Raw genomic sequence first — 14572 nt, forward strand, 5'->3', positions numbered from 1 at the left:
TCCCCAGTCTGGAAAACACCAGTTTCAGGGAGTTTTCTGAGTTTTAACAGGATTATTTTGAGCAGAACAGGTACTGGAACAACCGACATGTGACAGGTACTCTGACTGAAAATGTTTTTTTCATTTCAACATTGTTTGGAGATTAAGGCATATAATTAAATGACTGTAAAGAAACTGCATTTTCTGAACACCCCTAGTTCTGTCTATAATTACAGTAAGGCATTTTATCTTCCAAAAGCTTATCACTGGGTGACTATTAACAATAACAATGCTGTGTGTTACTATCATTAGGAAAACTTATTATCACTACAATTATAGTAATCATCGACTAATAAAAAAACCCCATTGAAAAACAATGATATCAATTGCTGCTACTACATATACAATGCTAAAGTATCCGGTGGTGCTCATCAAGATAAAAAAATTCTAAAGTAGGGGGATTATTTGCTTCCAGGGCATTGTTTGCATCTCAGACTTATTTTTATCATTGTTAGCCTGGATAGAAATTTTAACATGTTCAGACTTAGCTAGAGAGTCTCTCTGCTGACTTTCACATTGGCACTGAACTTGGTCAGAGTCTTACTATTATCTGAAAAGTTGCTTTGTTTAAATTCCATAAAATGGCAGCACATTTCTCCACACCACTTCCTTTAGAAGAGTTGCCTTTTTGTGTGCAAGCTCATATCTGACTCCTGCCAGCACCGAGCCCTTTATGTAGTCCATAGCCTCCTTTGGACTAGATCTAACAGAAAGCGTAGAAAAGCCCACAAATCCCACTCCTGACTTCACAGTCCATCTGGAAGTGCTTTCCCAATATTCTTCAATATAGCACAGAGGAGATGCTCCAGCTGTTAGTGCCGCGCATGCCGATGCTGAAGGCAGCATCCCCCAGAGGATGCTTCTCCACGAGTACACAGGCAGGACCTCTGCCCGCTCCGGCCACCCAGGAATAAAACAGCATTTCAGGAGCTCCATTAAAAGCCAGACTTACCCACTTCATCAGTGAGAACAACCGGAGAGAAGTGCCTAGGAGAGCCCCGCGATGGCAGAGCTTTTATACAGTGAATAAGTGCCCTAGGGGAGTGAGGCGGTTTGGCTGGGTGATGCTCTAATTGCCTGCCAGCCCTGGCCGAGCCACGTGCAGCTTCGTGCCGGCGGGAATGGCTGTCGTCGCTCTGCAGGGCTGCCGTCGCCGGCCGGCGCTGCCGGGACAGCTGGCTTACCCGTGAGCTTCGTGAGGGGGAACCTCCTGATCCAACGTGCCGAACCAGCGAAGCTCCTGGTGGACCAAGGACTCCCTGTGCAGGGGCTGCTCGTGGCCCTCATGCTACGAAACCCCATGCACGATGCCAAAGCATCCTTGCCTGCCCACTGCAAATCCAGGCCAGCTAAAATGCACCTTTCCACCCAGAAAAAAAATTGTAGTTGAGACCACCAAAGGGACTGCCCAAGGGACTCCTCATTTCCATAGCAGCTGCATGCATAAGTCCCTTCGGTGCCTTTGAAAACACCGTCCAGGAAGGACTCTTGGCAACTTTTTGCAGACCATAATTACTGTGGCATGCAGACTTCCTTCACTTACACAGGAAACCCAGGGAAGAGACGGATGATTGGGAGTGAGAAAGCCTTGGGCTAAGGGCAAGGCGGCTACTAAAAAGGACTTGCCACGAAGTGAATAACCTGCCGAAAGAGGTGACGCTTTTCCGAAACAACAGAGGAGAAGGGACGAGCAGGAGCGCTGGGGCGGACTGGGGAAAGGCGGCTGGATCAAACCGGGCTCGTGTCCTGAAAACATAAATCACGTTTCCTGCCTTGCTGCACACTCTCTGCACCAGTCATCCCTCCCTTTGTACCCTGTTTATACCACAAATAAACCCAAAGGAAAATTAACAGTGGCATGAGCGTAAGTGCCAAAAGGGAATGCATTTTACATAGTCATATCTGCATAAGCGAAGGCCCTGGCATTTTTTTTTCCTTTAATGTGAATCTGACACCTATGAATTGGATTCCAGCATGCTGGGAATTCTGGGGAGGTCCACATTGAAACAAAAAGAGGTGAAATAAGTTAACTTTTAATGGAGTAGGTGGAAAATTTCTCAGTGATATGAAGCACTGGGGATGCTGCTGGGTTGCCATCCCTGGAGGTATTTAAAAGATGTGTGGATGTGACGCTTAGGGACATGGTTTAGTGGTGGACTTGGCAGTGTTGCTTTTGCGGTTGAGCTCGATGATCTTAAGGGTCTTTTCTAACCTGAATGATTCTATGATTCTATGATTTGAAGCAGAATATTGTTCTCCGGCTTATGAACCACTGAGTATATTTTCTCTTTCTGTTTTCACCAGAAAATCCAGAAGCCTGATGGTAGGTTTGTTATTTACATTTCTGATTTTCCAACAAAAAAATCTCCCTCAGTATCATAGGAAAAAATACAGGCAAAGTGCATGTTTTCCCAGTTTGTGCCAACATTTCGAGAGCTACAAATACCAAAGGGAGGAATGCTTTCTCTAGGCTTAAGTTGTTTTCCACAACTGAAGACAAAAGCACTGAATCCAGCTTGGATTTCTCTAACTTTCATTTTGTTTCACTCCCCGGAACTACAACGCCTTTTTTAATGTTAAGTGATCCGACCCAGGATTTTTGAAATCAAGCTGGCATCAGAGAGCAGGTAAGCAGATTAATACAATTTTTATAAGCTCCATAAATCCAGTTCATGGGCAAGCTCCAGATCAAGTAGCCTTCAAGTAATGCTAATATTCAGTTTAGTGTTTCCAGTGCAGGTAGCAAAATATTAACCTGATGATAACATCGTGCCCTGTCATCCAAATGTTCTTAATTAGCATCTGTAAAGTCCTTTCATCTCAGAGAGACGCACAGTGCCGCATGGGACATTGTTGTGGGGGCTATTATTATTCCCAATTAAGCACAGGGGAAACTGAGGCACATTGCACTGTGGTCACTTGGTGGCAAAACATGAGTCAGAGCCAGGGTCAGAACCAGACTCCATCGCAACCACCTCCAAAACAAGCCCTGTGCTCCGGCGGCCGCTCCACCCCTGTTGAGGTGAGGTCCTGCGCCACCCACCACCCGGGAAGATTTTCCTAACGATCCCCTGGGCTCTGGCTCCTATGGGAAAGCCACAATGATGCGACAGCTCCTCAGAAGGCCACACCGTTGTTCATTTCTTGTTTTTAAAGGATACACAAAGCATTGGGTTGTGAGAGCATCCCTGGCTCTGCAAGATGGAAGGAGGGCTGCGGTCACTGCTGCTCTCGCACGCTGCCTCTCCGGACCGAAGCATCGTCACTGGACATTCAGGAGGAGGTATGAAAAGGGTCTGCTCCCCCCGCCACACACTGGGCACCCTGGCGAAGCAGCCAGATGCCACCTTGACGTTGCTAGATGCTGAGGTCTCAGACACCTCCTTGCCCTCACAGGGCAGCCTGTGGTGGCACCCCAAGGTCACCAAGCAAGGGTGGAGCAGGGCAGGACGCGGGGCAGCATCCCAGCCCCAGTCACACCCTCCTTTTTGTCTTGCGACACTTGTTTTTGCCCTCCAAATACGCATGATCTACTTAGTGTCAGCTACTACTCATTTTCCTAATGATAGGGCACATTACAGGGTTTTTGTATTTTTCAGACAGGCATTCGCTATATTTAATAAAGAAGAATCACCAGAGGGCAAAAAGACAAGATACTTAATCTGAGGTCAGACAACTATATTTATTTAAGTGTATATATATGTATAATATAAGTATACATATATATACATGGTTTGTTTTCAATGCAGTGTAGAGTACACATCTTCAGGCAGCATAAAGAATATAGTTAATTGCTTTTACAGCTCAAACATTTATTAAATAGTCGTGCTACAACTTTCAGTGTTTTTTTCAAATTAGACTTTCTTTTGTTTCAAGTTGTGTTTTCAATATTAATCAAAGCAACCAAGTGAATAAAAACGTTCATACATAAAATTTCAGCAAGGGCCAACTTCACCGAGCCAGAAATCCTGTCTGGTTTGGGGACTCTACCGAAGTCAACATGTTTGAAAGCAGCAGGGATTTCTAGCCACCTTCTGAAATGAAGGCCATTGGAGGAAGACTCGTATGCCGTTTGCTTAGCAAATTTACATTTGGCTTCCAAATCCGTAAGTGAAAACAGCTGTTTTGGAGAACTCGCAGCCTCGTGGCATCCAGGTTAACCTGAACATTGTCTCCCAAGGACAGGACTAAACCCAGAGCCAGGCACGGGCCAGCCCTCCGCCGGCTGCACTGCCAGTCCTCTTGATGCTGTCATGATCTGGACTCCTTAGACATTTCTATTTCTTTTTTTTTTTTTTAATTTTTTTAAGAACCACTATTCCTTTCAATTAGGTGAGAATTTAATAGCATCCCACTAAACCATGCCTTCTAGCAGATTAAGGTGCAAGCCACAGGCACCTGGAGTGCAGCCATGGAAATAGTATCCCACCCTGGCCCAAAATAGAGCTGAGCTACAGGGGAAGTTCTGGAAAACAGAGATAAAGCAGACTTAAGCAATAGCAACTAGTTGGCAGGTGGTACGATGAGCTAAATAACCCCTGCCCCAAAGCTGTACCTCGCTTTTTCTGTGGACTTTCCTTTCCCCGACTCCTTTTTACCAGGGCCATTTGGACGCAGAGCAGTACTTCTTAGAGTGACTCGAAATTTTTACTCCAACCGACTGACATTGCTGTGGGATGCACTTGGTGGCACACTGCTGCGGGACGCACTTGGTGGCACACTGCTGCTGTGGGACGCACTTGGTGGCACACTGCTGCGGGACACACTTGGTGGCACACTGCTGCTGTGGGACACCCTTGGTGGCACACTGCTGCTGCGGGACACATTTGGTGGCACACTGCTGCTGTGAGATGCACTTGGTGGCACACTGCTGCTGTGAGACGCACTTGGTGGCACACTGCTGCTGTGGGACACATTTGGTGGCACACTGCTGCTGTGAGATGCACTTGGTGGCACACTGCTGCTGTGGGACACCCTTGGTGGCACACTGCTGCTGTGGGACACATTTGGTGGCACACTGCTGCTGTGGGACGCACTTGGTCACACACTGCTGCTGTGGGACACACTTGGTGGCACACTGCTGCTGTGGGACACATTTGGTGGCACACTGCTGCTGTGGGACGCACTTGGTCACACACTGCTGCTGTGGGACACACTTGGTGGCACACTGCTGTGGGACACACTTGGTGGCACACTGCTGCTGTGGGACACACTTGGTCACACACTGCTGCTGTGAGACGCACTTGGTGGCACACTGCTGCTGTGGGACACACTTGGTGGCACACTGCTGCTGTGGGATGCACTTGGTCACACACTGCTGCTGTGGGACGCAAGTTGTGTCACACTGCTGCGGGACACACTTGGTCACACACCTGGTCGCACATTGCTGTGGGACGTACGTGGTGGCACACTGCTGCGGGGCACAAGAGGTCACAAACTGGTGTGAGACAAACTTGGTCGCACGCTGCTGCGGGACACACGTGGTGACACACCTGGTCGCACACTGCTGCTGCGGGGAGTAGGTGGTCACACACCGCTGCGGGACGCACTTGGTCGCACACTGCTGCTGTGGGATGCCCTTGGTCAGGTACGGCTGCTGCGGGACACACGTGGTGACACACCTGGTTGCACACTGCTGCTGCGGGATGCACTTGGTCTCATGCTGCTGCTGGGGGGCATAGGTGGTCACGCACTTGGTTGCACACTGCTGCGGCACACACTTGGTCATACAAGGCTGCTGCGACACACCCTTGGTGGCACACTGCTGCTGCGGCACACAAGTTGTCACACACCGAGTTACACATGGCTGCTGTAGGATGCGCTGGGTCACACACTGCTGCTGCGGCACACACTTGGTTGCATACTGCTGCCACGGCATGCACTTGGTCACACACTGCTGTTGGGAGAAGCTGGAGGACATGATGCGCTGTCGGGGGATGCAGGGGGTCACGTACTGTGGGGAGCAGAGTGTCGAGTGCCAGGTAGGCACTGGTGGGTGTCTGGCAGCGTACATCGGCGGGCACTTGATGGGGATGGGGTCCTGGTAGACTGGAGGGAGGCACTGCTGTAGGTAGCACGACATCTCAGTGAGGCTTCAACAGGACTGGAACAACACATGAGAAAGCAGAGCTTTTAGACACCCGGCTGAGTTCCTCATGGTCCCACAGGACCGGCTCACTTCATAGGGTGCCGGAGACACGTCCCTCCTATGCCACGGTCTCAAAACCACGCGAGCAGCAGCTGAGGACCCAGCCCATCATTTTTAACTCTGAAACACAGCACTAAGTCAAACAGTGGGGAAATTCAGAGACACGTAGCACTAAATATCTCCTCAGACTGCAACTCCACCCTCATCACCTGGACCTCCACAGGGGAGAACTGATCTTGGAGGTCAGCAGAGAAATGGCTGATCTCAGAGCTGCCTTTCAATCATTAAATCCGGTTTTCCCCTCCTGCTTTCGGTTGGCGACTGCCTCTGACCTTGCTGATGGATCAAGAAAAGACCTCAACCCAGAAACAAGCTCTGAACCTCTGGCCACATCTGCCATAGCAGGAGAGGAAAAGAGCACCCAAGGCACCGCTGCTTGGTGATCCCGTCACACCACAGGCAGGCAGAGGTTCACAGCTCAGTCCCAGCATCACAAAGTTCATGCTCATTAGGGAATCAAAGCCAATTAAAGAGTAGTGATACCACAACTGAACACAAACCTGCTTGCAGCTCTTCTAGCGTTATGTGCCCTGATACACCAAAGCTGCTCTGACTGTTCTCAGTCACCCTCAAAAGCAAACAACAATAGCAGCACCCCAATTACTGCTAACAACCTTTCCTCACATTTTTCAGAAGTGTCTCTTGGACTCGGATGCCCAACTTGAGACACAGAAGAGAGTGCACTCCCACTCCAACACAGCAATTCAAACCGACTAGTTTGAAAAACTTTTCCCATAGAGCATGTTTTATACATAAAAAAACCAGAAATAAATATGCATTTCAGCAGCTACAGAGCACAAACCAGACTTACCCAGCTCCCTGGTGAGAACAGCTTTCTGATGTGACCAGTGAGCCCTAATAGAAGGAGAGCTTTTATATAGCTGCTAAACGTGCCTTGAAGGTATGAGGTACCCACGACATATCCTATTAGCTCCTATGCAAAAGCTGTCCTGTGTGCAAGACTTGCAGTGACTAGCATCAGTGTAGTCATCGCTGAAGATGAGTAGTTGAATGTCAGCTCCCCATAGTAAGAGTAATTACCTTTTGTATAATCGTCCCTGGCATGGTAAGACTGAATGGTATTTGGAGAGACAGGCAGCAGCGGCATCCCCTGCCTCAGGGGTTTTGCAAGGCTGAAGGGCACCCAACAACACAATGTGATGGCTTTCCAGAGGTCTCACAGTCCCTGGAAATGTCCTGGTGGTCCCCAGAAATGGGGCCATCCCATCACTCGGCCTCTTTCCGCACACACATGGCATTGGCTTCATGCCGTGAGAGCTGCACTGACCTCTCCACGTCCTTCTCTAACTTCAGTCCCTGGTTAGAGCTGGCAGTGCTTCTCATCTGCCCTATAATGCCCAGCAGCCGGGGTCACAGAATCACAGACTCACAGAATCATTAAGGTTGGAAAAGACCTGTAAGATCAAGTCCAACCATCAACCCAACCCCACCATGCCCACTAAACCATGTCCCACAATGCCACATCCACACGTTCCTTGAACACCTCCAGGGATGGTGACTCCACCACCTCCCTGGGCAGCCTCTGCCAGTGCTTCACCACATTCTCAGTAAAGAAATTTTTCCTAATATCCAGCCTGAACCTCCCGTGGTGCAACTTGAGGCTGTTTCCTCTCGTTCTATTGCTAGTTACATGGGAGAAGAGACAAACACCCACCTCACCACAACCACCTTTCAGATCATTGTAGAGAGCGATAAGGTCTCCCCTCGGTTGTGTGTGCAGGCTGGACATAGGGGACTGGCTCCTCTGAGGAAAAACAGGAGCTCCTAGAAAAGTTCAAATCGCCCTCTGGGGTGGGTGTAGTTCATTATCCCTAGAGACCCTCATTTTTAGCTCGCGTAGCTCTGATGAGCACCTGGCTGTTGGTGTCCCGATGCTCCCGTGATCCCAACGCAATCACCTGTTATCAGAGCAATGGGAATACACCATCCAGTGACTCTCAGATGAGCGGAAAAGATGAGCTACAGTCACGTTTGATTGCAGCCCTTGCACAACAAGCTCAGCTGTCAAAGCTGTGACCGGCAGCATAAGCCTCAAAAAGCACCAGGAGCAGATAAACTTCCTGCAGTCCTGCGGGTGACTTTCTCAGTCAGTCAACTTCTTATCACACACTGTGCCCAGATTAAAGAAACTAGTTAGAAAACTGGGAGATTAATTTTTTGAAGTCACTGAAGATCTAATCAATGCTTTCATGTGTATATTGTCACATGAAATATCCCCCCCAAAATTACAATTCCTTCCCGCTGACTACAAGGAGAGATGAGGGGGTCCAGCGCAGAGGAGTGCTCTGTCCCACCGTCATCTAGCACTGGCTGAGATGAAACCCAGTTCCTGAGTATGTTTATTAAAAACTGTGGTTTCTTGTGAACAAGAGAAATGGCTCTCCCCAGGTGGTTTTTGTGGTGAAGAAAAAGGTCCATAAATAATTCTGTAATGAAACTGAATATAGTTTAGGAACTCTTGGACAACTATGCCCCACACCAGGCAAGAATCACAGAGGGTGAAATGCTCCCTTTACCATAGGCTTCTCCAGCAAGAATGAATCCTGACCCTTGCTGGTCAGCACTGAGTGTGTTCACCTTCGCCTGAACCACAAGAAGTGTGGCTTTGTTGTGGCATCGCTCCTGCAGAAATTGGTTCTTTGATCCAAAGCCATAACTTTTCATTGCTTTTTGGCTCCAAAGGTCGTAGGTGTGATCCTCCCTGTTAACCAAAGGGAGCAGTTCACATTTATATTATTTTTATTCTAGTCCGGATGCAGGCACTGCCCCAACCTTCAAAGAGATCCTCATTTCATTTCATACTTGAATGAAACCCTGCATGTACCTGCCTAACTTACTGAAAGCCCAGGTGAACTTCAATTATTTGATCACAACAATAACTTGTCTTTCATGTTAATACCCAGTAGTATCTGTAAAACTATGTATCTAAACCCTTTTAATCAGTACACTCCAAAACTACAGAATCAAAGAAAGAAAGAAAAACCCCAGAAACCCAATTAGGCTCAATTTTAACTTTGGCAACACAGCAACTTTGGACACTTTCACTATGTAACAACTTAATGAGTGTTTCACTTTCATATGACAATGCCTGTCAAAAAATGTGTGTTTCTGTTGTCATCATCTGTGCATATCCTGGTAGTATCCACCTTCTCCCCACAAGCCAGCCCTGCCCTGCAGTGGTTGTCACCCAAGAAAATCTCCTGCACTTTTTTAACATGTCTGACTCAACCTGGAAAACAGCATGAGATGAAGGTGGGAAAAGAAGTTAAAACAGGGCTGTGGCACTGAGAAGTACGAAGAGGGGAGCTGAAAAACATCCTGGAGGAGACGCCAGGTGAGACATTAGGGAATCCACCACCTTCCCTTTAATAAGTCAGGAATGCAAAGGAGCACCGTCACAGTGCAGCAATTTTGGAGCATGAGCCAATGCACCGGGAATGCAAAGCTCCCTGCCGGCTCCAAATATAGAAATTTGGCAGAAGAACTAGCCAGTCAAAAAAGAAGATAGAAGAAACAAGGTAAATTGGCTAGGTGTGACCTGGGATATTGAGTTGAAACCTCAAGTGATGTAAAATTAGCCTTGCTCCATTAATGGTAGAAAAAAAATACTGATAAACTAGGCAAAGAGCTGTAAAGCAGGAGGGAGCTACAGTGGGGAGTTGTTAAGCATTAAAACTAGCACGTAGTGAAGGACACTACATGTGATAGGCCACGACAGCAAAGTCAAGGAAGAGAGTCCTCCCTTGAAGAAATAGATACACCTTGAAGAAGTACCTGTGTGGGCCTGGGATGGCCATTTCCTCCAGCCTCTCCAAGACATGGCCATGTCCTGCAATCTTGCCATTTTCAGCCTCACCAAGGCACAGTAATTTCCTCCAGTCTCACCAAGACACGGCCATTTCCTCCGGCCTCACCAAAGCATGGACATGTCCTCCAGCCTCGCCAAGGCATTGGCATTTCCTCCAATCTTGTCAAGGCATGGCCATTTCTTTCAGCCTCACCAAGGCACAGTAATTTCCTCCAGTCTCACCGAGACATGGCCATTATTTCCTCCAGCCTCATGAAGGCATGGCCATGTCCTCCAGCCTCACCAAGACATGGCCATTTCCTCCAGCCTCGTGAAGGCATGGCCATGTCCTCCAGCCTTACCAAGACATGGACATGTCCCCAATCTTGCCAAGGCATGGCCATTTCTTTCAGCCTCACCAAGGCACAGTAATTTCCTCCAGTCTCACCGAGACATGGCCATTTCCTCCGGCCTCACCAAAGCATGGACATTTCCTCCAGTCTCACCAAGGAATGGCCATCTCCTCCAGCCTCACCAAGACACGGCCATGTCCTCCAAACTCTCACAGCATGGACATTTTCTCCAAGCTGTACAAACCACTAGAGTGCAGCATTCACACATGCAACCACCTCCTGCAACAGCCTTGCAGAACCAGATACTGGTAGCCTGGAAACTGCCTTCAGATACGCTCTCTCTCCAGGAAAATAGTTTAAACTGGCAGCCCGTTGACTAGACCCAGCCCAATGCCTTTGTGTCATAGGACCCTAATGTCTGAATGCTCCTTATTGTACCAAGGCACTGGCACGAAGTTAAATCGCCAGTGCAGCCCAACCACAGCCTCCTGTTCCCACCGCTGTAAAAGCCAGAGCACCTTATTCCAGCTGCTCACATGTACATGTGCTTCTGGGCATTGAGAACGCACGCTGAAACGGTAGCTGGGCTGTGTTCTTCACGGGAGAGTGAGTCTGTTCAGTTGATCGCTGCAGGGCAGTAAGGTGCGTGCAGGGAGGGAAGGGTGGAGAATAAAGGAAACACGAGAGAGTAAGCAGAGATCACACTTTTATTGTATCAGACTTGTAATTAGAAAGCAGCATATAGGCTGTAGATAATAAAACTTAACATATTATTAGCCCAGCAAGCAGTAAATTCACAGTCTCGCTATTTCAATGATTTAACAGCACTGAAGGCAAAATACTAACCCCATCATGCATTAGAATGAAATGTTCTTCACTTTGACTCCTTCTTGCTTCATTTTAAAAGTGTTTTATTACTTAATGAACTCTTGCTGTTCTGCAATTAGTAGCCCCACACACCTCTTTGTTCTGGTTGCTACCAGGCTCAGTGGAGGTTAGTCTCTGTAGAAAATCTGGCTACATGATCATAATAGCTCTGGTGACTTTTAAAATACTTAAGCTGAGCTGTGGAGTTTCAACACGACTTTCTCTCTCCCCAGCACCCATATCCATTAGCTCCATCCATTAGCTGGGCTTCCAATCGGAGAGAAACCTGGGCGCTGAGGTTTGAACTCAAAGCTTGAATGAAGCCACAGCTGTCCCCTCTGCAGCAGCAACAGATGTTAATTCAAAGGCACAAAGCCCCCAGCAGCACGGCTCCAGGGACTGCCAGCACCTCTGCTCTGAATGGGGAAGCAGCATGTGGTCACCGAGGCACCCAGCTGCGGAAGATGAAGCTCTGAAATATCTCGTGGAGCCTCTATCACACCAGCAATGAGAACGTGAAGTTACCATGGCATGCCCCAGGATTTGTTCCTCTGCCATCACTTTCCATATGCAGGAGCTACTTTGGCTTGGGAGGCCGTTGACTCGGCTTCTGGTTTTGCTGTTGTTCCAGGTGTGGCACAGAAATGGGAGCTGGCGGTGCCTTGGCTGGTGGTGGGCATTTCTTGGCTTCTGGTTTTGAAGTAAAAAGCTCCTCAGGTCTCTTTTCTTTTTGGCTGTTGCTCTGTCTGGCTCTGCCACTGCTGGGTGACCGGTGCTGGCTCCAGCATGGCTTTGCTCACTGCAGGTGGCAGAGGGGCTGCTTGCTTGCACTGCTGCTGGTTTAGCTGGGAGGACATCCTTCTTGCAAGCCAGAGACTGAGAAAAACATTATAAGAAGAAAGAAAATCCAATGTTTTTGAGGAAATAAAAAATTTCACTTTTTTTTTTTCTTTTTGTAAAACAACAAAGCAGGAGAGGAAAGAAAAGCAGCAGCAAAAGCAGCACTTTTCTATTAGAAACACTGGTAGCTTCACCTTCACCCACATACAGGTGTTAGAATGAAGCAAATCATGAGAGTTCAGGATTGTTATGATTTTAATGACTAACTCAGAGCAATGGAAAGGAGAAGATCCAAGATAAGTCTCTCTCTCTTGAGCTTGAAGACCAATAATTGCCCCTCCCAAGCTATCTTCCTGCTGTATATTCATCTGCTCAATGTCCCTTTCATTACTCACACCTTGTCAGATGATCCCTTTTTCAACACTCAGCTGTGTTAGTATTGGTTTGCAGTCCAAACACCTCTGAGGACACCAAGGTTGGGTCAAAGTCTGTTTTGTCAGACACAGCATTCGTGCAAGGCTGTGAGGCTCCTCAGAATCTTCCCTGCTGCTCCGGGATTTACCCCTTCCTTTTCCTCCCCAGGGAGTTTGTTCAATCAGCCAGAACATGTTATTAAATCAGACACCCAGGACACACTGAGCTTTTAAAATTTCCTCTTTCCATAGCAATTCAGCTAATAGAGTAGTTTTAGAATTATAATGCAAGGCTTGTTTGTATAATCTTTGAGTCCTCTGGGCCTGATTCCCTTCCTATAATCACCTTGTGCAACGGTGTGATGCCATCAAAGTCACAAGAATGGCATAGGTATAACCAAGATTATCTCTATTAATCTGTGGCATTACACAGATGCAGAAACAGTTGGAGAAGAAATAGTTTAACTCCTAGAGCCTGCAGCTCCTGAAATTTAATCTCAATTAATTCCATTTGCAAATGGAAGAGTCTGAAATCGATGATCTTAAAGGTCTTTTCCAATCTGAACGATTCTGTCATTCTATAAACTGCCATCACCAAACTCTAATCCTACAGTAAGTCATATTAAGGCAAGTCTAAGTAACAGTATTCAATAGCTTCATCAGAATCAAACTTACCCAACCCACCGGTGAAGCAATGAATCCAGGCAAAGACAGCGTAACAGACTTGGGAGTCAGAGAGTTCCTTATATACGCCGGGAGCCCTTCCTCCCAAGAGAAGGGCCTGTGCTGTGCATGGTGTACATTTTTTCACAGCTCCAGAACTGCCCAATTTGCAGAAAGAGGTGTTTTTTCCTGACCTTTAGGAGAGAAAACTCCCATTGTTAGGCATTTTCTATTTTAGTAGCAGAAGGCTGTTCTGTTGGCCACACCTGAAGCATGAAAGCTTATTCTTATTCGGATGTTTTCCAAATGCTCTGCTCTAAAGCCCCATGGCTTCAGTCCTGCCAGAAACAACAACAAAAATAACACAGGCAGCAAATTCACACAGAAATTCAAAATGTGGGGCCTGAACCTCAGGGACATTCAAGGTCTTTTCCGACTTCTTTAGAGGCATAAAGCAACCTTAATCCGAATGCAAGCGGTGCCCCAAGAACCTCCCTGTTGCACCAGGCACCTGCCTGACCACCATGCAGCTGGTACTCCAGCAAGCTGGTGTTTTGTCCCCTTCCAAGAGGGCAGGAAAGGCTGAAACATGGCACTGTACCCCAGCTCACTGTTCTCCAGCAGCAGCAGCGCTGCAAAGATGAGCACAAAGCTAGGGTGACCCCCAGGCTGCTCTGCTTTACAATTGCACGTCCTGGTGTACGGGCTAGAAAAGGCTGATGACAGGCTAAACTCCAACAAGTTCATTCCTGAGCTTGAGTGCATGAATGAAGCAATTGAGAATTAGGCTCTTTGATGTGATGGCTGACTGGAAAGTGTTCCTGTTGTGCCCAATGGATTTTCAATGAGGCAATATTTGAGAAGCACAGTAATTCTGCAGAAGCAGTTAGGAATAAATTTAGGCAGGGAATTAGGAGAAGATTTTCAAGAAGCAGTGCAGGGAGACTCCGGAATAGGTTGCCAAATCAGAAAATTGGAATCAAAATATGGAACAAGCTTTAAGATGAAGGTTGGTGAATTTATGGAAGAGGTTTTATAACTATGAATTCAGAGTCACAGACTTAACTCAGTGATTCAGCTATGTGCGTCTCCTGAGAGTTGTTAAACTAATCCATTGATACTGGTTTAATAGGAAACCCTCTGGTTCCTGGGAAGCTCAGGTGCTGTATTGCGTCAAAAATGAAGAGGAATCACTCTTGAAATAACAGGCAGAAAAAAAAAATATTGAAGTATGGATACTCCATATCCAGCACTTGGATACTACAGGATCTGGCAACCCCTGTGGGTGACCAGCTTCTTGTCTTCTGGAACATGGCTTGACAGTCTCCAGCGCTAGGAGAGAAGATGCTTTAGCAACTGGACTCACAGGCAGACAGACCGA

General features: G+C 47.5%; 1 protein-coding gene across 1 annotated transcript; it reads right to left on the bottom strand.

Annotated features, from left to right (window-relative positions):
* Positions 1-4633: 4633 nt before the first annotated feature.
* On the bottom strand, positions 4634-6121 carry LOC104262376 (keratin-associated protein 10-6-like). The gene has a single exon (XM_009818732.2). The coding sequence runs from the start codon at positions 6119-6121 to the stop codon at positions 4634-4636; it is 1488 nt and encodes a 495-aa protein (XP_009817034.2).
* Positions 6122-14572: the final 8451 nt, after the last annotated feature.

The sequence above is a fragment of the Gavia stellata genome, chromosome 33 (assembly GCF_030936135.1).
Source record: "Gavia stellata isolate bGavSte3 chromosome 33, bGavSte3.hap2, whole genome shotgun sequence".
NCBI classification, from domain to species: Eukaryota; Metazoa; Chordata; class Aves; order Gaviiformes; family Gaviidae; genus Gavia; species Gavia stellata.

Excerpts from the sequence above, each read along its gene's own strand:
- LOC104262376 (XM_009818732.2), bottom strand. The coding sequence starts at position 6,121 with ATGTCGTGCTACCTACAGCAGTGCCTCCCTCCAGTCTACCAGGACCCC.